The 26828-nt window shown below is 47.4% G+C and overlaps 1 protein-coding gene across 1 annotated transcript in view; it reads right to left on the reverse strand.

Moving 5' to 3' along the window:
• LOC144781504 (uncharacterized) overlaps positions 1–26828 on the reverse strand; it is a 119933-nt gene that overhangs the window by 71455 nt on the left and 21650 nt on the right. The window contains exons 3-4 of the mRNA XM_078660389.1: positions 7734–7829; positions 2440–2541 (exon numbers count right to left, since the gene is read on the reverse strand). Of these exons, the coding sequence (XP_078516515.1) occupies positions 2440–2541; positions 7734–7829 (198 nt within the window). The remainder of the gene's footprint in view (positions 1–2439; positions 2542–7733; positions 7830–26828) is intronic.

Here is a 26828-nt window from a genome sequence, read left to right on the forward strand (position 1 = left end):
TGCAAGCACTGCATCACCCAATGCGATGCAGTGCACGCAACAAAATTCGTTTGATTTATTTATATGTTTACTTACCTGTTAAACTCCGTAATCCATGCATTACTACCCCCCACCCTGCCCCTCCCCCTCCCCACGTCACCGCCCGGCCGGTACTCCCACTACCGGCCGCGGCTGAAAGAATCTCAATTGAAAAACAAAATCTACTATGACCAAAATCATGGCACCAAGCAACTAAATTTGTGTGAGGGTCAATGGGCCCGTGTAAAAAATGCTAAAAAAGTTCCCAAAGGAGAAAGTAAATTTAGCAAGCCCAAACTTGTTGTAAAGGTCATGAATAACACTTCTTTGTTACAGAATGGTGAAGTTTGGCACTTTAGCCGCCTGGCATCAGTTACATCTAATAGTAAAATAGAAAATGTGTATGAGAATAAAACATTTTTGTGGTTGGATACCTTAGACACCACCCAGAATATTAAAAATTCAGATTTTACTGATGTTGTTGCTGAACTTGCTGACACGCAAGATATTTTTTCCAATCTCGATCCTGTATTAGATGAAAATGTACAATATTCTCCAAAGTCTGTGATAAGAGTGTTATGAAAACTTTTAGTGGGAGGATTGCTAAGAACCCAAATGTCTAGAAATGTTCGATTGCAGTTAAATGTGTTTTTTTGTTTTCCTTTTTAAGGGGGTATTGTGTAGTATTGTGCTTAATGGATAAGTTACAAGCCAATATCAGAATTGTATTAACATTCTACAATTATAAAACAGACTTATGTGGTTAGAATTCTCTTGGTTGTCATTACTGCTGGGAGACTGTTCGTGTTGGGTGTTCCTGTATGCGGTGGCTGGAAATAAAGAATCCTACCTAAATCTACTCTACTGGACTTGAGTCATCTGTGAGATACTACAAGAACCTCAAGTTTGCAAAAGCACTGCAGGCAGGGAGACAAAGGACTTCTGGGTGCGACCATCACTTCGAGAGGTAAGTTGGGAAGGTAAGGGTTGGTTAGGCACCTTCGGTTTTGGGGCACATGGCCGTGGGTAGTCCAGTGCAGGGGTGCCTTTTGGGGTCGGATCTTCTTACCCGCTCTGGCGGTCAGGGGGGCTATCTGATTTAGGCTGCAGGCGTCGGCTGGAGGCTTGAGGCAGGTCAGGGATCGCCGGACCTCCTCGTGGTGTTTTTCCACTCGAGCTCGGGCCGGGTTCGGCGGGTGCAGTGTGAAAGAAGCAAATGGTCTAGAGAGGCTTACAAAGGCGGCATGCCTTTGAAGCTTCCCCTTCGTGAACCCTGCCCATCCTGGGGGAGTAGGCTTGGCACCTCGTCCCAGGATGTGCATTATTTCAGGCCCGAGAGCAGCAGGCTCTCGACCCAGGGGTCCAGAAACATGTCTGTTGGTGGCAGCCTAAGCAGCCACTCAGTCGGGTCACTAGAAGTTGGTCGAGTTTTAGGGGGCACATTCAAGATGCCATCTGTTGTGCATTTTACATTAAATCCCACACTGGCATCAGTGTGGGTTTAATGTGCTGAGAAGTTTGATACCAAACTTTCCAGTCTTCAGTGTAGCCATTATGGTGTTGTGGAGTTCGTAATGACAAACTCCCAGCACCATACACTCTTAATGGCAGCACTGCACTTACAATGCCCAAGTATGAGCTTGGGCACTGTAGGGGTACAGGGCTTATGCACCTGTACCCTCACCACTGTTATAGTGCACCCTGCCAGAGGGGTTACTGGTCTATGCCAGGGCAGTGATTTGTAGGCATGGCACACAGAGATGTGTGCCATTCGACTCTTCACTTTGTTCTGCACCAAGACACGCAGCCTGCAAAGGCAGTGTGTGTGTGTCAGGGTACAGGACCTCCAAGGGTGGCACAATAAGTGCTGCAGCCCTTAGAGGCCTTCTCTGGTGACAGTGCCCTGGGTACTATTTACCAGGGGCTGACATGTGGCCAGAGATTCCAATTGGGTTTAGGCTTCAATGCAATTTTAGGGAAGGATCATAGGCCCTAGGTACCTGATTAGCAGGAGGCCAGGTCGCACTCAGTAAAAGACCATCAGCAATTCAGCAAAAAGTGGGGGCATACCATGCATAAAAGAGGGCACTTTCTCACACCTTAGAAATAACCAAACGCTATTTTCGATAAACATTTTCCAGTTTGATAGAACAGCACTTTCAAGTTAGAAAACTACTCCAAAAGAAACAGTGATATAAAAGATACTCAGTACGTAATGTGTAATATGGTGCATAATGCCATCTTCGTCCCCGTGGTTTATGTCACCAGAATCCCCCTTGATGGAGCTACTGGATCGAATTGCAGAGAGAGATGGGTAGAATGTAATTTGTTCATTCTCCACCTTCACACAGTGGTTAGCAGACATTCGGACCTAGAGCTGTAATAAGTATGCCTGGGGAAAAATGTCCTCCATGTTCTTACCTGTGCTTTTTCTCAAAGGCTCTGTCTCCTTCTGCAAACGTGTTTCTTGATTTATCTTTAGATTTAGGGGCAACACCGATGTAATAACTGGAACATAAGTGGCTTTAAAGAAAATAACATTAACACATTAGTGAAAACTTTGCACAAAAAAGCTTTAGACTACAAAATATTTTACACACATTAACTAACACATATGAGAAACCTTTGGACAAAAAAGCATTAGACTACATAATATGTTACACAAAGACCAATGCAGTTTTCAGGTAACTAGTTTCTATCTCTGTCTCCCACCCCAGGTAGACCGTTTGCCGTACTGAGTAAATCTGTAAAACAAGGGACATGTGTAGATATTATATAGGTAGGCTATCTAGTTTTAGGTTTAAACCTATTATAACTGATAAAACCCCACCAAAAGGAAAATAGCCATCACCGGGGTAAACATATAAACACTGAAAAAACACCTTTGCAACCACAAAGTAAATGCCATTCAAAGAAAGTAAAAGATGAGTGAAAGACATTTGTATTTCTTCCTGAAGGGGCCAATCCAATGTAACTTTGCTATACAAGGTAGCATCAAGAAAGACTGGGCTAGATATGTGCTCCCCCCCACGCGGATTTAGAGACTGAACTGCTTCCCTCCCAACCTGATGTTTCCTCCGCAATCATTTAAGCATTTCTCCTGTTCCAGACTTCCTCTCCCCTGCCTCTCCCGTGCTTCTGCCATCTGTATTGCATTTGTATGTCCTTATCCTCGCATTGATGTGACACATTTATGAATGTACTGCCTTGTGCTGTTTTTTCTTTTATGTTTACATGTTTTTCACTTTAATAAAAAGAAATTAAAAAAAAAAAAGAAAGACTGGGCTAGCATTATTTTGCCTGAGTTTTGTTGTCTAGGGATGTCACTAAAACATTGTCTCTTATTCTGTCTGCTTTTTTCAGTTTTGGGGTCTTTGGTCTAAAGATGCAGTGTTTAGAAGCATGTTTTAGGTCTTATTTAGTTATTTTATAAACTGTAGAGAATCGGGAAATATCAAAATCATATTTGAACATTTGGCTACATTTGATTTCACTGATAGATAAAATGGCTGGTTTCATAAGAATCTTTCCTAATATGTAGCATCACATTTACCCACAGACAGAGAATGGGTGAAATCCTTTGATACATTAGCCCCCTTTTTCTAGTGAGTCAGTATTGATTGTAAGTGAATTACCAAACACTCCAGTCTTTAACATTCAATGCAAGATGTAGTGACAGGTATATGTGAAAAGAATGTTGTCACCAAGCATATGAGATAGTGTTTCACCATGACACCAGGCGTTTGGTAAACATGGAACACAGTATCACTTGCAATGCTGCTGAAAAAAGTTCCTACTAAGCTCAATAAAGATTGGAGCGATATTGTTTGTATTTGCAGTAATTCAGCTACGTATATAAAAGCGTTGTATGATGGCCTGTCAAAATCGATACCTGAGCTAAAGTGCTTCCATGTGAGGGATCCTTGTCATTTGCTAGATAGTATGCTGAAAGCATCTTTACAATCTTCAGAGTTAATGACGAATGCTATTGACTTTGTAGTCCATTCTGGTGCAGTAAAAATGTATTTGGTCCTCATATACCCTGTGCACACGCCACCTATACACATGCACTATCAGTGCAGAAAGTAAGCAATATTTAAAATTAAATTAAAATTCCATAAACACCGGAAAAACACTGTTTCTGTTGTTTTTAATGGCGCCAAAATGTGTAACCAATGAAAACCACTGTTTTTTAAGGTATTGAAAAAACTGAAAAAACCCCACCAGAATTTACCTAAAATAGAAACTGAAAACAGGAAAGCCTATTTATAGGTGTTTCTATGTCTACCCACGGTTGATTTTGTTGAGTTCCTAGTAAACACACATGTCCTTCTCCAAATATTTGCTGATTTACTGGTCTTGGTTAACCATTTTGACCACCAGAAAAGATTGGGGTAACATAAAAATAAATCCCCAGAGACCTTGAATTTTCAAATGAAGTGCAGGTACATGGCAATAATTTATTTTTAATTCCTTACTACAGATCTTAACTTCAAAGCGAGAAAGAGCAGCAGTGAACATGAAGGTATATCTGTAAGGGAGCATTGGGGATGATGCTGAAGAGGAGAGCTAAACAAGGATTTAATGGGCAATCATCCTTCTGCAGTAAGTATTGTAAAACAAAAGTGGTTAGTATTACAAAGAAGATGTTTAATCTCAGACCAGAACCTCCAAAGGAAGGGTGACTATTAGAGAGGGAATGCCTGTCACGTAAGAGGTATGCTTGACTAAGTCGCCATTTATACTATGGATAAAATAAAGGGGGACATTTCATGGCTGTCTAGTAAATGTCATACAAGTAGTTAACTCTATCCTAGCCCTAAATTTTCTCTGTAGCATTGGTGTACAGGAAATAGCCCATTCTCCAATAAATTGAAACCTCCGAAACATGAGTAGGGCTCGTTTAGACATTTGTCTTCCTCTCCTGTGTTTTGAGCCAGCTGCTATCAAGACAGCTCAATTGGTTAATGTGACAGCGTAGACATTATAAGTGTATCCTGCAGATTAGCGACTCCAATCCCAGAGAGAAGAAGCCAGAGGAGCATGCACTTCCTACAGATGAGTGTTTCCGGGAATTAGAGACTCAGGCCCACATGAATCAAGCAATTTTGCGATTCGCAGAATTCGCCCATTTGCGAAAGCAAAAAAGGCTTTTCCCATGTATCAAAACCTGTTTTGCGATTCTGTAACCTGTTACCAAATCGCAAAATGGGTTTGTGATTCGGTATTTGGAAGTTGCGTGTTTAGGGCATCCCTTCAAATGCCGAATCCCAGCAGTATGTATGAATGTTTTGTGACGGTGCATGTGGTTGCAAAACATTCACATTTTACCACCAACTTCAAGGGACCCCTTTCCCTTTGGAAATGATGGTGAAAATGTTGTTTGAGAGCAGGCAATGGTCCCACGGACCAGTGCCTGCTGCACTTAAAGAAACTGCTTGCTTTATTTAAAAGCAATCAAGAGCATGGTGATCTGCTGATTCCAACAGGCCACCATCCCAGTGATTTTAGCGATTCCCAATGGGTCACAAATTGCGACCTACCCCATTAATATTCATGAGGTTGGTTGATTTGTGACCCACTAGGAATTACTATATGAAACTCAGAGTTTCAGACATTGGGAATAGTGATTACCTAATAGCGATCCATAGAAATTCGCAATTAGGTCATCGCTATTTCCAAATTTGATACATGTGGGGCTCACCATTTCAAGCGTCCGGAGCAGATATATGTTGTAACTTGCAAGTAGTAGGCAGTTTTCTGCAGCTACTGCCCACCTGTTTGCTGGAGGAAGAAAAAAGTATTTTGTGCTATTTAAGAGCTAGCAGCAGAGGTACATCTAATTATAGTTTTTTAGCAGCTTCAGAATTAACACATATTTTTCATTAATATTAATATGCAGGAAACGCTCTGAACTTTTGGAATCCTTGTTTACACAGCAAGCAATTTGACTTGATTTCAATTTGATTTGATTTTAGATTTCTAGAGTACAACATTTACCCGAAGGCATCAAGGCGCTGTAGCGACCGTCCACAACCACTCTGTCTATAGAGCATGAAGCCAGGTCTTGAGAGGCTTCATCTGTCCCTTATGAACATCAAACAGAATCACCAATTAGAATCCAGACATTTGCCAGACTCAGAACTGCAGAAAAATCCAGATACTTGTTTTTGACTGAATCAGTTGACAAAGAACTACTATCTAACTACACAATAAGAATTAATATGCCTTAAACACCCACCCAAGAAACCAGACAGCTTGGTTGTTAGCAAGTTCAAATTAGACAGCCTGGAGGTAACAAAAGTAAAGTCACCAGTTACAACATATTTAGATAAGAATATAAAAAGTTATTGCATTTGTGCGGAACATTTCAAACCTCCATAATTGTTTTAATTTCTCTGTTCTTTTCTTACTAATTCTTGTTGGTTCGTTGTTCTAATTAGTATAAGCATGTTTTTATAATCATTTAATATTATGCAATATAACACATTCTTAATTTATTAAGAGTATGCCCCTCCCCATCCCTCCCTATTCCCTTTATTCTCTTTTATTTTCTTGCCCGTATTGTTGTTATAAAATATAAATAGCTTTCCTATTTGTTCTTAATGCTGGTTATACTTTGTATTCCATTACTTAACTACGACTACTATGTATCTCTCTAATGTGATTCAATAAAGCTCTTTAAACACAAAAAAAAAGTAAAGTCACCAAAAAAAGATGGATTGAAACCAGTGCATTAAATGGGCCGGTACTCACTGGTACTGAGTACCGGCACTTCCGATTTTTTTTGCCGTCAGTACCGGCACTTCTCTGTAGCCAGGGAGAGTACCGGTACCCTGATCCATGGCAGGCGCAGGTTACTTTTCTCCTCCAGTCCAGGGCAGAGACCGCTCTGCTTCCGAGGTGCTTGTAATTAACTCGGCTGAAGTACCCATTTGCAGAGTTGCTGGTAAAGATTCCGGCAGCACCCATTTGAAAAGCCCCAAACTGCAGGGGGTTGACAGGGCTTATGTCACGCTGTGATTAACAGGATGGGGGCTCTAGACAGACCCTGCACTGTCAATCAGGTGCGCAGCGACCATTCAGGTGAAAGTGTCATCATGACTTTAATTTTGTGTAATGAGTTAATCTGGTTTTTTTTTTACATAAAAGCATTTCTCGTGTGTTTTAATATGTGCTGCAACTGGTACTGAAGTCATGTATGAATATATTTAGGCCTTAGCCCCGCCCCTATCCCCGCCCCCTTGCCACACCTCTATTTTAATGAGTACCTGCACTTATTTTTCCCCATTTAAAGCACTGATTGAAACTCTTTCAAAACTGGGTATTGACCTTATCACACACTGTGCTAATTAATCTGAACTGTATGAGGGTGTACTTTGAGGCAGAGGTGAATTGTATAAAGCGGTACCTTGTGTAACTTTTTCATCAAGTTCTAGAGGTTCTCTAGAGAGGGCTGGATCTGATTAATGGAAAACAAGTTACAAATTCAAATAGATGATACAGGGTACCGCTTCTGTCTCAGACTTTCACACGTTCCAAAGGTATTTAGAAACCTGATGTAGCCCTGGAGTCCTCCTAAAGCCAGTATTTTTGCAGAATCCCCATAGTTCATGCCATAGATCTATAAACAATTAAACAGAATCTCCCCAGCTGCTGAGCGCTCACCCCCTCATCTGCTCCTAATAACAACCAGTCACATATGACAAACTCACCTGAAACTTTTCTCTCAGGTTCGGTCTTCTTTTCTAGACAGTCTTCATTCTCCTGCTTTATTCTCAGTGAAAATACAGATGTAATAACCGGACAGCCTGAAAGGGAATGTACCATGCATGAGAGTGCAATCACAGTAAACAACGTAGGGTCAAGAAATCAACACTTAAAGAAAGATGCAAAACTGTCAACTGCATTGCTGTGAAATATTAACTGTGTACTGGAATGGAGACAGGAGTGAGGTGTACTACATCCCTGGGATTAAAAGAAGTCTTTCTAAACGTGCAGGGGAGTGTTTTCTGCAGTAACACAGTAGAGAAGATTGGAGTAGGTGCTTGGCAATCCCTGGCTGAGCTATGGGGTAATCAGGAGATTCCTGCTCACCATCCTTTCTACATACGACTAGATTGTTGAGTAGAGGAGGTCACTGATCAAATAGAGCAAAAGTGAGAGTTGTAAAGAGCTGCCAGTGGACTGTGCAGAGCTCACAACTCTGGGGTGTGGATGGTTGTAGGCGAGGGTTACACACCTGTATAATCAGTTTATGAAGTAAGTGAATGGATAGCAGAGGATGGGATCTGGTATGGCACCTGCAAGTAAGGAGAAACCTGAACTTTGCACATTAACATTTTCAATAGTTAGCTGCAGTAAACAATCCAGCAAAGGTAAATAGTAAAGAAAACATGGAACAAATTAGTCAGGCAAAATGTGGAAATAGTATCAAGGTGAGCCCCAAGCCTAAATACAGTATCCTAATAACTGCTATTTTCCTCATTGGACTTATACCCTCGCTCCCCCATATCCATGCAAAGGCGGTGCCTATACACGATCAACAACGTGCTCAGAAGTACCGCTCCTTGGTGGCAACCAGGGATGGTAAATGTATGTAAGGCAAGGGACCCGCCATGAGCAAAAAGGAGTATGAGCAGTGGGACAATGGTGTAATTAATAGAGACAAAAGAATGGAATTGTTTAAAGAGCTGTTTGGGTAAGTCTTTACAAACGACAGCATTTTCCTTTGAAAAGTTATTTGTATATATCTATATACTTTAAGTATTACTGCACATCATTCAACAGACCCAAATAAGCCTTTTTGTTTACATCTTTCCTTGAGTTTTGAAACTATGTTTTCAATGCTTGTGCTTTTAAGAAAATCCATATGGCACAGTTCAGGGATTCAGTGCACCCCAGTGAAATTTCAAGAAACTTATAGGCACTTCATCAATGCATTAGATCATATCAACATATTTCACCTTTTTTAAGGCCATTAACACATTATTAAGAAATGAACTCTATTTCTTTTGGTGTGCTTTGAAATCTCACTGTAGGAGGCTTGATAACAGAAATCAGTACATGCTTTAATTTAAGTTATACAAAGTATTGCTTTTATTAATTCAGGTATTTGGAACATCAACGGCCTCTTAGACAAACTGGAGGACCCTGAAATTTCAAATTATTTAAAATCTTTTGATCTGATCCTCCTTCAGGAAACGTGGGAAACAAACGACATCCCACTACAAGGCTTCACAACCCAAATGCTCCCGGCAACAAGAGGCTCTCAATATGGTCACAGTTCTGGCGGCCTGGCGATATTTGCCTCGATATCAACAATCGGGGCAACGGAAACGATAAAAGTAAGCCTAACACCTCCAAACGCAATACAGGCGCTATCAGCAACAATTACAAACAACCAGGCAACCCAACAGCTGTACATCATCAACATATATTTACACCCGAAGCACAGACACTCGGGGTCTAGGGAACTCGTCAAAGAACTGACAAGACTCATGGAGGAAAGGGAAATGGAAAACATACTTGTGGCAGGAGACTTTAACCTTCATCTCTTCGAAGTAAAACCATCAGACGACATGACCAAGGAAATGGACACAGCCTGGGCCATTCCAAGCCAAACAAACCCGTTTCCCAATAAACATACAAAAACCTCAATTGAGCTATTGAGAGATCTCGAGCAGCTAAACCTCAGAGTACTAAACGGACGTTTTAAAGATGACACCCCACCACCTCCAACACACTTCTCTACGAGCACGACCTCACATCTTGATTACATGTTAATGACACTCTCATTGTATGGAAAAATCAGCTCATTCAAGATTGGAGAAAGCGCATCAAGCGATCATCTACCCCTAGAAGTCAAACTAGGTGTGTCCTGCGAGAACAAAGCCACGGAAAAACGATACATAGGCACAGAACACACTGCCAATTACAAACGAATAAGGTGCAAGACCACAGAGATCGAGGAATTATCAACTAGTGCCAAAATAATCATGCACCAGGCATCCTGCTTAAACACAAATCCGCTAGATGCCTGGGCATACTTCACAACAGAACTGGGAGCTAAACATGCCACTGAGCTGAAAACCCAAAAAGGGAACACCACTTGGTCTTCACATGGAAAAGGCACAACACCTGAGATAAAAAATATAAAACGCGATATAAAAAAGACCTTGAAAAAGCTCCGAAAAGAACCAAAAAATGACAGCCCTCAAAAGGAGCTTCGTATCCTAAAAAGACAACTAAAAAAGATGACCTGGGAAAGGAAAAGACAACAAAGCTAAGAACAATGGATAGAAATCGTCCACAGCTCAAAACAGAAGAATAGCTCCAGCTTCTGGAAAATAATCCGTTCCCTTCAACAGCCAGGCCATAAGGGAATCGACTCCAACATATCTGAACCTGACTGGGCCAAATACCTATCTGCACCTTTCAATACAGCCGACCCAATAACGGCCAGTTCTAGAGGGGGAGACTGGCCGGACGACGCTGTCCAGAATCTCAACAATTTCAGTACACCCAACAACGAAGAGACCTTAGCTAAGAAAGGGAAATCTTCCTTGCTCAACAATCCAACTGCGGGCATAGACTCAGAATTAACCACCAACTCAACAGCAAATACAGAGGACAATATACATCTAGAAACAGCAGATAGGATAAGGAAAAAAATCTTAAAAGGCAAACCAGACGGGGCCCCTGGCCCAAATGGGATCCCGCCAATACTATATAAAAAAGACGCTGATTACTGGAGCAAGATTTTGTCACCGGTCTTTTATAAAATAAGGGAATTAACAACAACACCAACATCCTGGAGAGGCTCGATAATAAGCCCGATTTATAAAAAGGGCCCCAGGAACGACCCAAGCAGCTATCGGCTCATAGCTTTGATCGACACCGAGGCAAAGTATTACGCGGGCCTCATTTTGGAAGACCTGACATCCTGGGCAACCGCTAAGAATATCATCCCAGCAACCCAAACCGGATTTCGTAGTGGCCAGGGCACCACGACAAACATCATGGCGCTAACTCTCCTGGCAGACGCGGTAAAAGTCACTAAGACCTCTCTGTTCCTGTGTTTTATCGACTACAGCGCTGCATTCGATCATGTAGACCGCTGCAAACTCCGGCAGAAACTGAGCGATTGGAGAATTCCAGGCCCACTTCTACAGCAGCTAATACTGCTACACAGTAACACCTGGGTCAGGATAAAACTGGGACCTGGCACGCACCTCTCACGGGAAATCGGGACCAGCAAAGGATTAAAACAAGGCTGCGTCTTAGCCCCAACGCTGTTTAACCTCTTCCTCGCAGACCTCCCCGGTGAGCTACGGGTAGTTCAATCTCCTGCACCACGGCTGGGCAATACCACACTGTCAAATCTCCTCTACGCAGATGATTTAGTCCTTATTAGCCGGTCCCCTATCGGCCTCCAACACCTGCTGGACAAAACCAATACGTTTTCCCCCAAAAATTAATTGACAATCAACCTAAATAAAACTAAAATTATGACAATAAATCACCACAGAAAACGGAACTTCACATGGCTACTGAACGGACAGAAGCTAGAGCAGGTAACCTCCTACAAGTACCTGGGTGTCATACTAGATCGCAACGGCTCATTCAAACAACAACTAGAGGCCATCCGACGAAAGGGCACGACATTCCACTTGTCAATAAAGTCGCTGCAGAAAGCTCTTCCCGACCGGACATTGGGCCCTCTACTACAGGTAATAAGAGCTCGATTACATCCAATGCTCACCTATGGCAGCGAACCCATGTGTGGCAAAGATGCAACGACACTAGACAATATCATCAGTCGAGTCTACAGGGCAATATTCCACCTGCCTACCGATGCATCGCTCGCTCAAATTCGTCTTGAATTCGGGTTGCAGAAACAAACGGTGGAGAGAAGAGGCGCTTATATTAAAAGCTGGCGGAAAATCAGAGACGCTGAGCATGGATCCTTAAACGCCCACCTCTGGACCGAACTGTCCATTAGAGATAATTCACCAGCAAGGAACTATCTAATGGAATCACTGGAGACCCTAGGACTAACAAACTTATGGGAGTCAGCAACTGACCCCAAGACTTTCAAAAAAACGGTATTGAAAGTCACCAAGATGGTCTCATCCATTGAGGACAAAGCAACTCTTGCCAAGAGAGCACATGGATGGGTGGTGTTGGAAGGCTACACAGCTCTTAAACCACAACAGTACTTAACGACGGGCCTTACTCATACAATAAAAAATAAGTTCCTCAATATGCGCCTTGGCAATATACCCATAAGGCCTCACTTAGCACCCTGGAAAAGAGAAAACGCAGCAAATAGCTGCAGACTTTGCTGCTCTGGAAAAGAGGACCTGACGCACATTATCTGCATCTGCAAAACTCTCTTGGACATAAGACGCTCCCTGCTTCGGCCCCTATGGAATCAGAAGGGAATAACAAGCTGTAGACAGGCTGTGATGCTCTGCTTTAATCCCGGAGAAACTCAGTTAAATTGCAGAATAACGAGATTTATTGACATTGTGGCCAAAAGACTAAAAGAAACAGCCGAAGGGTCTACCGGAAGCACTAGCTAAAACAAAAAAACTGCTAGCATCCAGCCGCCCTTAAGGACAGTACTAAACCAAATTGTGCTTTTATTAACTAATAAGGGGAATCCACCCGCTATTTTAAGTGAAATATTCTTGCCACTGATTGTTTTTTAGAACTGTATGTTTTTAAAAATTGTGAGTTTTTATTAACTGTACAATAAACTAAATCTAAATCTAAATCTAATTCAGGTATTTGTTTAATGTTGCCTCCATGCAGTTAATGCTTCTAGACACCACACAATATTCAGGCCTTTCTCAGGACAGAAAGATAGGACCTATTATGTGTTTAATTTAGGCAATGATAAAGTGGACAGGTGGCACCAGAGACAATTAATTCTATCAGAGAGAGAGAGAGAGAGAGAGAGAGAGAGAGAGAGAGAGAGAGAGAGAGAGAGAGAGAGAGAGAGAGAGAGAGAGAGATTGAGAGAGTTTTGTGAAATATGCCTCTGGCCAAGTTCTACAAGGTTTGGCTTTCCAACCTAAGGTTATCCGAAGTTAGTTCAGTGCATCAACGCTTAAACATGAAAGTTCAGGTTCCCCGAACAACCCCATTTAATACACTTGTCGGTGTGATGTCCATGCTTCCATGCTCTCAGGGTTACTAACAGTCCCATAAAGGGGTCCAGGACCCAGTGTTAATTCAAACCCAATTGTGTTCTTTAGAACACATCACACAGACATACTGCACAAAGAGACAACACTATACATTTAAAAGTGTTTATTTTAATAGTCGCATCCTGTTGCTTAGTACATGAGTAATAACCACGCAGAATAAACGTAAAAAAGCATGTGAGAAATTGGGTTGTAGTTTGACTGGGGTGTGAAACCTGGTCAAGTAACAGCCACAATCCCTGGCCGGGAGAACCACAAAAAGTCACTAAATTAACCTGTGCTTAACCCTGGGTAGCTAGGCACATAAAGCAGTCAGGCTAAACTTAGGGGTAATGTGTAAATGATTTACGCAGCACACAAATAGTAATAAAGTGAGAACACGACACAATAACATTTCTACACCAACTTAGAAACATACGCTAAATTAAAAACTGCATTTGACCCCAAAATGACAAAAATCAGTGGAACTGGAGTTCTGATTTTTTTATGATTTAAGTGAAAATACTGCCAAAATGCACTAAGTCCCACTTGCGGCTATCTGGCCATGTGAGTCCGGGTGAAACTCACAAGTTCAGACTGACCGCGATGGAACGTGGCTGGATACAGGGACCAGGTTAGTCAAGCTGAAAGAGTTACCTTCACAGTCCAGCTCAAAGAGTCCTGTTTATGGTGGAAGGCGCCGCAAAAGCAGGAGGAGCATCGCAGATGGCTGTCAAAGTAGCACGAAGAGCGACCAGTCGTTGTGGACGGTTGTCGCTGGAGCATGAAGATCCTGTCAGTGTAGCGGACGGTCATTGCTGGTGGTTCGAATTGGTGGTCACCCCGAGCTGTTGATGCTTTATCGTGAAGAGTCAGTTGCTAGAACTACGAATTGGCAGGTGGCGCAGGGTGCGGGGCTTGGCACAAACTGGCCTGTTTGCTTTTGCAAAGAGCCAAAACACTTCAGGATAGCTCAACTAAGGCCACACTAAGGGTCCAGTGCCTAAGTGACACAGGAGGCCAGCAAACTAGCCCTAGAAATCACTCTGGTAATCCAGGGTTCTGGTAAAGAAGCAGGGCTGGCCTCTGAGGGTCCAAGGCAGGCTCAAAACAGCAAAGCAGTCCTTTCAGGTGCAGTAAAGCAGTCTTGTGGAGTACACAGCAGGACACAGCAGCAGGCAATCCTCTGAGAGTCCATCTGGAGGTCCAGAAATTGAACTGAAGTGTGGATCTGAATGCCCGATTTTTACACCTGATGCCTTCTTTGAAGTTGGGAGAACGTTCAAGAGCTTCCTCTTTGAAGTGCTTGGGATTTCCTGACTCCCTTACCCTGGCCCCCAGTTGCCTCCAGGAACAATCCAGTGGTGACAAGTCCTTTGTGTGAAGGCAGGGCAAGCCTATTCAGTTGCAAGTGGGCTGTGCCCAGCTCCGCCCCCTTCCTGCCAGCAGATGGCCTATTCAGGCACAATTAATCCCTTTATGGTGTGACTGTCTGGGATGAATTCTCAAAGTCCAACTGCCAGGTACACCCAGTCATATGACCTAAGACAGGCTGCAGGCACCAAAAGACTAAGGGCAGGAAAATTGCAACTTTATAAAAGTGTGTCATTTTCAAAATTATGATTTACAATCTGACTCTAATATTAAAGAGGATTTTTTATTATAATTTCACAGATGACAAACATGAAATGCCTATCTGTCCCCAATCAAATGTTAGCACTTATTACATGTAATAAGGAAACCAAATGTTACCTATGGAACGGGTAGGCCTCACAGTACTGACAAATACATTTAGGAGTTTTTCACTACCAGGACATGTACTGTTGGACCCGGCCTCATGGCGTGGTCCTACCCCTCCCGCATGGCGGCCCCTGGACGACATCGGCCCTCCATCGACCCGCTGTCGACCCCCCTGAACACGAACCATCGACGAGAGCAGCCCCCCTGGCAACCCACGGCTCTCCCCCCCGGGACCCCGGCGGACCCTGCTCGCCAACTCTGCCGGTCTGGCGACCATGCCAGGCCACCCTTTCCGGCCCGACTCCATCTTGGGCCCATCACGTCCTGAGCACGTGGCCGCAGCCACCCCTGGCCCCGGCCCCAGCGAAGCCCCGACATCGAGGCACCAAGATCCTCCCGGGTGGTAGAGTGGCCACTTGGCGGATCCCGGAGGAGGGGAGTTTCGATGGCCCTCCAGCCGCCCCCGGACGCCTGGTATCGATCGCCCTCCAGCCTCCCTGGGCGCTGGCTCCACCCCCCTGCTGGGTGCCTGGACACCTTCATCCCGGCCCCTTTGACCCCCAGGCGCGAGGGTCCGGACATCAAAGGACTCCAGTCCTATATCTGGGCCAGCCCTGGATTGGGACTCCAGTTGTATCTTGGAGTCGAAGCCCTGCTGACCTTGTCGCGGCTGATCCCGATCCGAACTCATGCACCTGGAACCTTCGAGGCCCTGCTGACGCTGTCGCGGCCTAATCAAGCTGAACCACCTTCGAGGCCCTGCTGACGCTGTCGCGGCCTAATCAAGCTGAACCACCTTCGAGGCCCTGCTGACGCTGTCGCGGCCTAATCAAGCTGACCCACCTTCGAGGCCCTGCTGACGCTGTCGCGGCCTAACCAAGCTGAACCACCTTCGAGGCCCTGCTGACGCTGTCGCGGCCTGACCGAGCTGAAACACCTTCGAGGCCCTGCTGACGCTGTCGCGGCCTGACCGAGCTGAACCACCTTCGAGGCCCTGCTGACGCTGTCGCGGCCTGATCAACGCTAAACAATATCGAGGCCCTGCTGACGCTGTCGCGGCCTGACCGAGCTGAACCACCTTCGAGGCCCTGCTGACGCTGTCGCGGCCGGATCAACGCTGAACAATATCGAGGCCCTGCTGACGCTGTCACGGCCTGACCCCTCGAACCTTCTGCGTACCAGTTGGTACCAAGACTGTCCCGCTACCCCCTTTTCCCGAAACCAAGACTTTACGGATCCCTCGATCCCTGTGTGATCACCTTACGAGAACGTGCCTTCATTTCTTACATAAAGATTCTTGAGAATATTCCTTCGTGTGGTGTCCGTCTGTGGTAGTGTGATTGCTCAGCTGTTACGATTGTAGGAGAGGAGCCTCGCCAAGGAGGCCTCCCTACGGCGCTCGGCCTATTCCATAAAGAGAGTTGGGTCTCGGGGTGGACAGTCAGACATCTTCTGTCTCCCCTGGGATCGCCTTTCCAACATTGGTGGCAAGCGACGGGATCCGAGCCCGCGCAAATCGTACAGCGAGTAACCCGCCACTACTAACAGAGACCCACATCCACGATGACTACTAAGGAAGCCGGAACGACCACAGAATTCCAGAAAGAACTATTAGAGGAGTACACCCATAAAGAACTCAAACAATTTTGCAAAGCCCTGGGTATCGCTACCACCGGACTAAGCACCAAAGAAGATTTTAAAGAAGCGCTGCGAACGTGGGTGGAGACCGGAGTGACTCCACCCCAAGCTAACGATGACATTGTCCTAGAAGCTCCCCCGAGTACAGTCATAGCACCAGTGGAAGAAAGAACCGCCAACAGAGAACCGGGCCTCTCCCACGAAGACGCCCGGGAGCGAGAGAGAAATCGGCTCCATGAACTAGAGCTCACCCGACTCCGGCTGGATGGAGAACTCCAATTGGGCGGAAAAAAAATGGCCATTGAGCAACTACGATTACAAGGAGATCTAGAAGAGAGGCGGAGGCAAAGCGAATTGGATGGAAAAAAACTCATGTACGAGCACGAGCGTGGCCTCAAAGAACTAGAAATCAAAGCCAAGATCGAAGAGGCTGGCGCCGCGGTAACCCGGGACCCCACACCGCCTGCCGACCCGAAGGTCCACATCCCCAAGGATATCGTCAAGGAATACTACAAGAATGACGATATCCAGCAATGGTTCAAGGCGTATGAAGTTGCCATGTCCGCGCACCGCATCCCACGGAAAGATTGGGGTGCCGGCTTATGGGGGAGGTTTGTCAGCGAAGGAAGAGACACCCTGCTGGAGCTGGCCGAGGACGTGATGTCCTCCTATGATCACATGAAGGACGCCCTGCTCACCCGGTATGGCCTCACCCACGAGATGTACCGACAGAGGTTCAGAGACTGCAAAAAGATCCCCGGTACCACGTGGGTGGAATACGTAAACTTTTATAGCCGGGCCCTGGAAGGATGGATCAAGGGCAGCAAGGTGTCCACCTACGAACAGCTGTTCGACATCATCATTTGGGAACACCTCTCAAACAACTGTTTTGTCGAGCTCAGGCAGCATCTACTCGACAGCAAGCTGACCGAGCCCCGGAAACTGGCCGTCGAGGCCGATCGATGGGTGAGCACCCGCGTCCCCCGGACCCCGATAGGAGAAACGGGGCGGAACGGCCAGGGGCACCCCCGCCAGCGTGGCGGCGGAGGAGGCCAGAACAGGAGCTGAGACTCCCCGTCGGCCCCGGGCCGGAGTCCGCCTCGGGGGTCCCCCCAGAATACCACTTCGCCATCCCTGACCAGAAGAGGGCCCCCTCCAGCACGGCCAGGGCGCCGCCCGAACATTACTTGCCACAGGTGCCAGCGGCCCGGTCACTATGCCAGTGACCCCCTCTGCCCCATGAACCAGCGTCCCGGCACCACCGGGCCTCCGACCCGCCAGTTCGCGGCTGCAGCCCTGGGGGAAGGTGGAGAAGAAGACGAAGAGGTCTGCAATGAGGATCAGACCGAGTGGGAGCCGGCCGCCATGGCCCTAGCCTGCCTGGGCGGAAGAGACATGGTCCCCCAGGCCCCGCTACCGAGCAACACTCAAAAATACCGTCAGTGGGTCCACATCAATGAACGACGGACCGAAGCCCTCCGGGACACGGGAGCCAGTGTGACGGCCGTCCGCTGCCACTTGGTGACCCCCGAACAGATCATACCAAACATGCGATGCCCCGTGAGGGCCGCCGACAACTCCGAGACCCTGTGTCAGATGGCCCGAATCCCCTTCAAATGGAGGGGGGGTGTCGGGCACCCTCAAGGTGACCGTCCGGGACGACGCCCCCATGGACTGCCTCCTCGGAAACGACCTCGAGAGCTCTCCCTGGGCCCAAGTCGAGCGGAGAGAACATCTAGGAATGATGGGACTACCCGAGTGGGTCTGCGCGACGACCCGATCTATGGCTGCCCGGGCCCCGGCGACGACCGAGGTCGCCCCGACTGAAGAGCCAGAGTGGCCCGCGCCACCACCGCCAGCAATCAACGAAGGATCCGGTCCTGAGCCCGAGCCATCGGAGTCCGACCAAGAAAGCAGCGCCGAACTCAGCGGCATCCCCGAACTAGCCCAATGGCGCCAGGAAGGTGGTCCCACCGAGAACAATTCCGGCAGGAGCAGAAGGCCTGCCCCTCCCTCGAGGGGACCCGGCAGCAAGCAGCAACCCAAGCTGCCGGGGACACCTCGGGGCCCCACTGGGTCTACTGGGACCACTGCCTCCTGTACAGCGAACAGAAAATCGCCGAGCTGGGGGCCAGCCGAGTGTTGGTGGTCCCCCTGCGATTCAGAGACTTCCTCTTGAACCTGGCACACGATGTGCCCCTCGCCGGGCACCTGGGGCAGGACAAAACGTACAGCCGCCTGGTGACCCATTTCTACTGGCCGAAAATGCACAACGATGTGCACAACCACTGCCGCACCTGCCCGACATGCCAAGCCAGCGGAAAGAGCGGGGGGAAGGTGAAGGCCCCGCTCCAACCTTTTCCAGTAGTGACCACCCCCTTCGAGCGAGTGGGGATCGACATCGTGGGGCCCCTGGACCCCCGAACCTCGCAAGGGCATCGCTTCATCCTCGTCCTGGTGGACCATGCCACCCGCTATCCCGAAGCCATCCCCCTCCGAACCATAACGGCTCCCGTGGTGGGCCGAGCGCTGATGTGGATCTTCTCCAGAGTGGGGTTCCCCCGAGAAGTCGTGAGTGATCGGGGCACCAACTTTATATCAAAGTATATGCGGTCCCTGTGGCAACAGTGCGGGGTCACGTATAAGTTCACCACCCCGTATCACCCCTAAGGGAATGGACTTGTGGAGCGGTTTAACCGAACACTCAAGGGGATGATCCAAGGCTTAGAAGGGCCCCTCCGCCGCAAATGGGACGTCCTGCTGCCCTGCCTCCTGTTCGCCTATCGGGAGGTACCACAGAAATCCCTGGGTTTCAGCCCCTTCGAACTCTTGTACGGGCACCCTGTCCGAGGTCCCCTCAGCCTGGTCAAAGAAGGCTGGGAGACTATAGTCCAAGACGCACCACCGGATGTCTACCGGTACCTCCTGACCCTCCGAAGCCAGACGCGGAAGTTCCGGGCCCTTGCCGAGGCCAACCTTGAGGCCAGCCAGGAGGAAATGAAACGCTGGTATGACCAGAACTCTTCATCCATCGAGTTCGAGCCGGGCCAGCAGGTCTGGGTCATGTCCCCGGTCGAACCGTGTGCCCTCCAGGACAAATGGTCAGGGCCCTTCAAAGTGATCGAGCGCAAGAGCCCCGTCACCTATCTAGTGGACATGGAGTCACCCCGAAACCCCCTCCGGGTTCTCAACACCAACCGGCTCAAGCCTCATTTTGCCCGCACGGAACTGAGCCTGCTGCTAGCTACAGATGATGGGGCCGAAGACGACTCCGAGCCCCTGCCCGACCTCCTAAAGTGCTCTGAGAAAGACGGCTCAGTCGAGGGAATCTCCCTCTCCTCCGACCTGACCCCCGCACAGCGCCGGGACTGCCAAGAGCTGTTGGGGCAGTTTACGGACCTGTTCTCACTCACCCCCGGGGTTACCCAGTGGTGTGTCCACGATGTCGACACCGGGGACAGCCAGCCAGTGCGACACCGGGCCTACCGAGTTCCCGACCGAGTTCGGGCCTGCATCCAGACAGAAGTTACCAAGATGCTGGCCCTGGGGGTGGTCGAACCCTCCGACAGTCCCTGGGCCAGCCCAGTCGTCCTGGTCCCCAAAGCCGCCGCACCTGGTACCCCTCCGGAACTCAGGTTTTGTGTCGACTACCGGGGATTGAATGCCGTCACCAGAACCGACGCACATCCCATTTCCCGGGCCGATGAACTAATCGACCGCCTGGGAGCCGCCAAGTACCTCAGCACCTTCGACCTCACAGCCGGGTACTGGCAGATCGGCCTCACCCCTGGCGCCCAGGAGCGATCGGCCTTCTCAACCCCCGATGGCCACCTCCATTTCAAGGTGATGCCCTTCGGTATGAAAAACGCCCCGGCGACCTTCCAAAGACTGGTGAACAAAGTGCTGGCGGGGCTAGAAGAGTTCAGTGCCGCCTATCTAGACGACATTGCAGTGTACAGCCTCCACTGGGCCGAGCACCTGAAACACCTCTGGGAGGTCCTGACGGCCCTCCGACGGGCCGGACTAACGGTGAAAGCCAGCAAGTGCCAGATAGGTCAAGGGTCCGTGACCTACCTGGGACACCAAGTGGGGAGCGGCCACGTGGCTCCCCTCGGACCCAAGATTGACGCCATCCGGGCATGGGAGCCCCCGGTCACCCAGACCGCCGTCCAAGCCTTTCTGGGGCCCACGGGATATTATCGGCGCTTCATAAAGAACTATGGGAGCATTGTGGGACCACTCACTGAGCTGACCTCGAAGAACCGGCCACAGAAGGTACAATGGACACCCGAGTGTCAGGTGGCCTTCGAGACTTTGAAAACAGCCATGTGTACCGCCCCTGTGCTCCAAGCCCCTGACTACAGCCGGGAGTTCGTAGTCCAGACCGACGCCTCGGAGCACGGCATCGGGGCGGTCCTATCTCAAATTGACTCCGAGGGAATTGACCATCCTGTGGTCTTCATCAGCCGGCGGCTGCTGGCCAGAGAGCAGCGATGGAGCACCATCGAGAGAGAGGCCTTTGCCGTCGTATGGGCCCTCAAGAAACTCAGGCCCTACCTCTTCGGCACCCACTTCTGGGTCCAGACTGACCACCGGCCCCTGCAGTGGCTGATGCAGATGCGTAGCGAAAACCCAAAGCTGCTACGATGGTCCATCTCCCTGCAAGGGATGGACTTCACTGTGGAGCATCGCCCTGGCAACGACCACGCCAACGCTGATGGCCTGTCCCGCTTCTTCCGCCTCGACGAGGAGAGTCCCCAGGAAGATGGGTGACTCCCCCCGCCTTCAACTGGAGGGGACGTGTGTTGGACCTGGCCTCATGGCGTGGTCCTACCCCTCCCGCATGGCGGGCCCGGGACGACATCGGCCCTCCATCGACCCGCTGTCGACCCCTCTGAACACGAACCATTGACGAGAGCAGCCCCCCTGGCAACCCACGGCTCTCCACCCTGGGACCCCGGCGGACCCTGCTCGCCAACTCTGCCGGTCTGGCGACCATGCCAGGCCACCCTTTCCGGCCCGACTCCATCTTGGGCCCATCACGTCCCGAGCACGTGGCCGCAGCCACCCCTGGCCCCGGCCCCAGCGAAGCCCCGACATCGAGGCACCAAGATCCTCCCGGGTGGTAGAGTGGCCACTTGGGGGATCCCGGAGGAGGGGAGTTTCGATGGCCCTCCAGCCGTCCCCGGACGCCTGGTATCGATCGCCCTCCAGCCTCCCTGGGCGCTGGCTCCACCCCCCTGCTGGGTGTCTGGACACCTTCATCCCGGCCCCTCTGACCCCCAGCCACGAGGGTCCGGACATCAAAGGACTCCAGTCCTATATCTGGGCCAGCCCTGGATTGGGACTCCAGTTGTATCTTGGAGTCGAAGCCCTGCTGACCTTGTCGCGGCTGATCCCGATCCGAACTCATGCACCTGGAACCTTCGAGGCCCTGCTGACGCTGTCGCGGCCTAATCAAGCTGAACCACCTTCGAGGCCCTGCTGACGCTGTCGCGGCCTAATCAAGCTGAACCACCTTCGAGGCCCTGCTGACGCTGACGCGGCCTAATCAAGCTGACCCACCTTCGAGGCCCTGCTGATGCTGACGCGGCCTAACCAAGCTGAACCACCTCCGAGGCCCTGCTGACGCTGTCGCGGCCTGACCGAGCTGAACCACCTTCGAGGCCCTGCTGACGCTGTCGCGGCCTGACCGAGCTGAACCACCTTCGAGGCCCTGCTGACGCTGTCGCGGCCTGATCAACGCTGAACAATATCGAGGCCCTGCTGACGCTGTCACGGCCTGACCGAGCTGAACCACCTTCGAGGCCCTGCTGACGCTGTCGCGGCCGGATCAACGCTGAACAATATCGAGGCCCTGCCGACGCTGTCACGGCCTGACCCCTCGAACCTTCTGCGCACCAGTTGGTACCAAGACTGTCCCGCTACCCCCTTTTCCCGAAACCAAGACTTTACGGATCCCTCGATCCCTGTGTGATCACCTTACGAGAACGTGCCTTCATTTCTTACATAAAGATTCTTGAGAATATTCCTTTGTGTGGTGTCCGTCTGTGGTAGTGTGATTGCTCAGCTGTTACGATTGTAGGAGAGGAGCCTCGCCAAGGAGGCCTCCCTACGGCGCTCGGCCTATTCCATAAAGAGAGGTGGGTCTCGGGGTGGACAGTCAGACATCTTCTGTCTCCCCTGGGATCGCCTTTCCAACATGTACAAACTAAAAGTACATGTCCAACCTTTTAATTATAATTTACCCTGCCCTGGGCTACCCAGGTCCTACCTTAGGGGGAAAGCTGTGGTCATCAGACTTCGGCCAGGAGAAAAAGTTCCCTTAAAAGGAAAACACAGACCAGCTGGGCTCACCTCTTCTCTCAGCACTGGCTCAGTATCAGCTCTCAGCATAGGGATGGAAGCTGCAGCAGTACGGTAGTCTCACAGGACCTCTTGTGAAAACCTGTTGTGAAGACCTCTCTAAATTGGTATTCATTCCATGGGGTTCTTATAGGAATGACCACTGACCTTTACCCTTCATTGTGGACTTCCACTTTGTTCCAAACATCATGGGTATGATAGTACATGACATAACCAGTATGAGCCAGTACGACAAAAGAACATCAATTCAAGCTATATGTTTAATTTATGCATTTACTGTCTGACCTTGAAACATACATATTAGGGAATTAGTATCAGGCTTATGTCGCCATATGTGTTTATCAAGGTCACTGGGGCCGATTCTTTTCAGCTGTACAGTTCAATTGTACAGTTCACGCATCAAAAGGCAGGTTTCACTTGCAGAGCCATATTTCCTTGGCTAGAGACAAAAGCCGAAGACTGGAATGTGATAACTAATGTTGACACAGCTTACCCACACTATATATAGTAACGACTACAGGTATGCGTGTGTATTATGGACCAGGGCAATTGGCTTTAGGGCCATAGGTGCTGAAAAGTAAATGATGCATGCCTGTATTGGAATCATAGGGCCATATGGCTAAATCTTCAGGCAGGAATTGGGAGGAATTGTAAATTCCATTCTAGATCATATAATTTATTTCAGAGACAGAAATGTTTATTTGTGATTGGCAATTAGCAAATAGTGTTGAAATGACCTTTGGTGTAAAGGTGTTTTTAAGGTCCTTCATGGTTCGAAATCTCAGGTATTCTGCATGATGGTTTCATTTGGAAATATAATTTCGTGTGGTATAATGCATTTCCGAATATGGCTTCTTTACCTTGAACTTGCCAATATTTGGTTCCCCAAATACTTTTCTCATCAATATTTTCTTTCCAATACTCATTTCCCTGTATGGCAGGTTCTGCTTGAACTCCCAGAATAAATCAGTTTGTTAGTTATAACTTAGTACTTCTGGAGTTATTGTGGATGCTGTGGAGCATTTGGTTTACAGGCTTTGCAGTGCCATTTACTAGGGACTTATTAAATGTGCCACTCAGGTTTATGCCAATTGTACATGTTTTTTGGAAAGAGAACACACACTTTACACTGGCTAGCAGGTAAAAGGAGCAGTGTCCAAAAAAAAACAACAAAAACTGATTTAGCAAAGGAAGGCAGGTAAAGATAAATATTTGGGGTGACCCTGCAGAAACGGCAAGGTCTAACAACTTACCTGTAGGCTATAGATGCAGTACCACCCACATAAACTATTTTACTGTGTCACCAGGAAAAAAAAAGATTACACAGAAATAGCTAAAGAAAAATGCATAAACCTTATGGATTATGCTATTGCAATTGTAATCTGTGACTTGGTAACTGGTGGGATGCAAAAAGGATTCCAACACTGGTGCATTAATTTATCTAAACTGTTGTTTGGGAATTTTGGAAACTGTTGGCAGTTGCACGTCATACAAAGAACCCTACATCTCAAATAATTGAACTGTTGTTTGTGCAGTGGAGATTAACACTGCCTTACCTCTTAATAAAGCTAGGGGTCTTAAGGGGGAGAGTTTTATGAGCAAGTTGTTGGTTTTCCCATTGGAGGAGGCTCCGCTTAGAGGGACCTGTGCAGATTGTGGGATCCGATACATCAGGAAAAGCAAATAATTATTTTTAAAGGATTTTCATGATGATTTATTTTCTGGCTCTGCCCTTAAAGCCAGAAAAAAACCCTATCTCCATTCTGACTCAGCTCTTCAAATTAATTATCTGGCGTGTCCACGTCATAATATTCATTATATCACCATTTAGTGGTTGGATTCAGAAAGATCCTCAAAAAAAGGATCTTGTTTTTGGTCCTTGACTATAGGAGTCTGTGTGATACATGATAATATTGACTGCAGGCCCACAATACCACAGTTTGTGACCATCATCTTCAGAAATGTTCGCCAATTAGGTTATGTATGGTGGATGTACTCTATGGCATGTGCAACTGCAAATATGTTCCTGTTTTTGCAAAACTTCCTTTCACTGTAAAGGCAAGAGAGCCACACATGAATCAAGATGAGCCTGAAGCACTAAACTTATTGTTACAGGTAAGTTATAGGTTTCTTTTGTAGGGCTAGCTTATAGAGGATTCACACACTGTTAATCAATTATACAGAAGGAGGGTGTGAAACAAGACGACAACTGGTTCAGAAGAGTTTCAAACTCTTCAGTCTCCTTCATGATTTAATATCTAAATAGTAATGTCTTCTAAAAGTACATAGAGAAGACCCTTTTGTGCGGCAAGAATATCAATCAGTGGTACATTACCTATATAAATCAATGGAGCACCTTTTTTCCCCTCAGTGAAATCTGGCCTTGGTATCATTTACAAAGATGGCTGCAGTTGGACAACAAAATTCAATAGTATGTACATTCCAAAAAGCAATTGTTCCCTTTGTTACTTCTTTACCATTAAGGTGCACAGCACAGGATACAAACAAATGATGTGCTTGTTTAATGTGCCTTGAATTACCACACTAATAAATAACTGCCCTCCTAACATCCAGTGTGTGAAAGTCTCCTTCAGCTGCTGTAAGTGTATTTTGTTTTTAAAACATTGCTCAGTCTGAAGTGCATACATTTAACATATACATTCTCTGAGTTAGTGCAAGAGCTACAGACTTCACCATTCAGGCAACTATCATTCTTTTTTCCTAGCTCTTCTATCTGCAGCTCATGTACTGAAGCTCAAGAAGTTCTGAGTTAAGTGGATGGGCTTTAAACAGTGCAGTGTTTTAAAAATCAGGACACTGTACTTCTCTGCCCGATGGCACCAGCACCAAGTGTCTCGTCATTCCTAAAGGACTGCAGAAAGAACTTCCCTGTCAATGACAACAAGGCAAAATTAACTTCCATTCCCTATAGAAGACCACAAAAGATGTAAAACTATATGTGAAGGATGACAGGCAATTCCAATTGCAGCAGCTATGAATATACCTATGCATGAAGCTGTAACAAGGTCATGAGAGGGAGGCTAAATTGTCCAATGGACACATATATCACTTATTTTGCATTAAGCTTACCAGAAGCATAGTTTAGTAATAATAATATGTTTATTACTTGCTCAAGACCTCCACTGAAGGTCAACAAATACTACATTAGTCATCAACAATAGTCCAGAGGATAAAAATAATTAATATAACATTCAAAATAATTTAAAAATGCAGTAACCCTCAGTGAAAGTTGGCAGAGCCATAAAGTCCAAAGCTTATTATGCAATCCTGACTTTGTTATGGAGAAACCTGTTCTTTAAAACTGTAATCATGCATTTTGTAACATGATACAGACATACAAAGTATGACTTGTGACTTGCATTTTACAGTAATAGAGAGAACACATACATCAGTATGGTTGCTTCTCCTTCCATCCATCTGTGAAACACTTCAGTGGCAGATCTCCACTTTCTAAACATCAAGAAAAAACATTGCAAAGGTTGTCCTTGCAAAGAGGGAAATACTACTGTTTTCTTTTCAATCATGCAGATTCAACTATTATTTTGCACAATTTAAGATGTATACAATGTACAAAGTCAGATAGATAGATTGTGAGAACGCACTCCAATTAATCATATTTAAATAGGTGATATTCAGCCCTGCCAATACAAAATGTGTATGTAAACAGATCCACTGAGCCAGTTGAAAGTTCATGTCTAACATAATCTCTTAAGGAGAAGGTTGTTGGCCAGTGGCACATGCTGGCAATTGCCCAGTGAGCCCAATTCTAGACACTTAATAGACCAGCTTCTAGGTAGAATACTTACACAGGAAATCTGTAGTGTTGTCAGTCTTGTTAGAGCGACATTTCAA

Source organism: Lissotriton helveticus, chromosome 9 (assembly GCF_964261635.1).
Source record: "Lissotriton helveticus chromosome 9, aLisHel1.1, whole genome shotgun sequence".
Classification (NCBI taxonomy): Eukaryota; Metazoa; Chordata; class Amphibia; order Caudata; family Salamandridae; genus Lissotriton; species Lissotriton helveticus.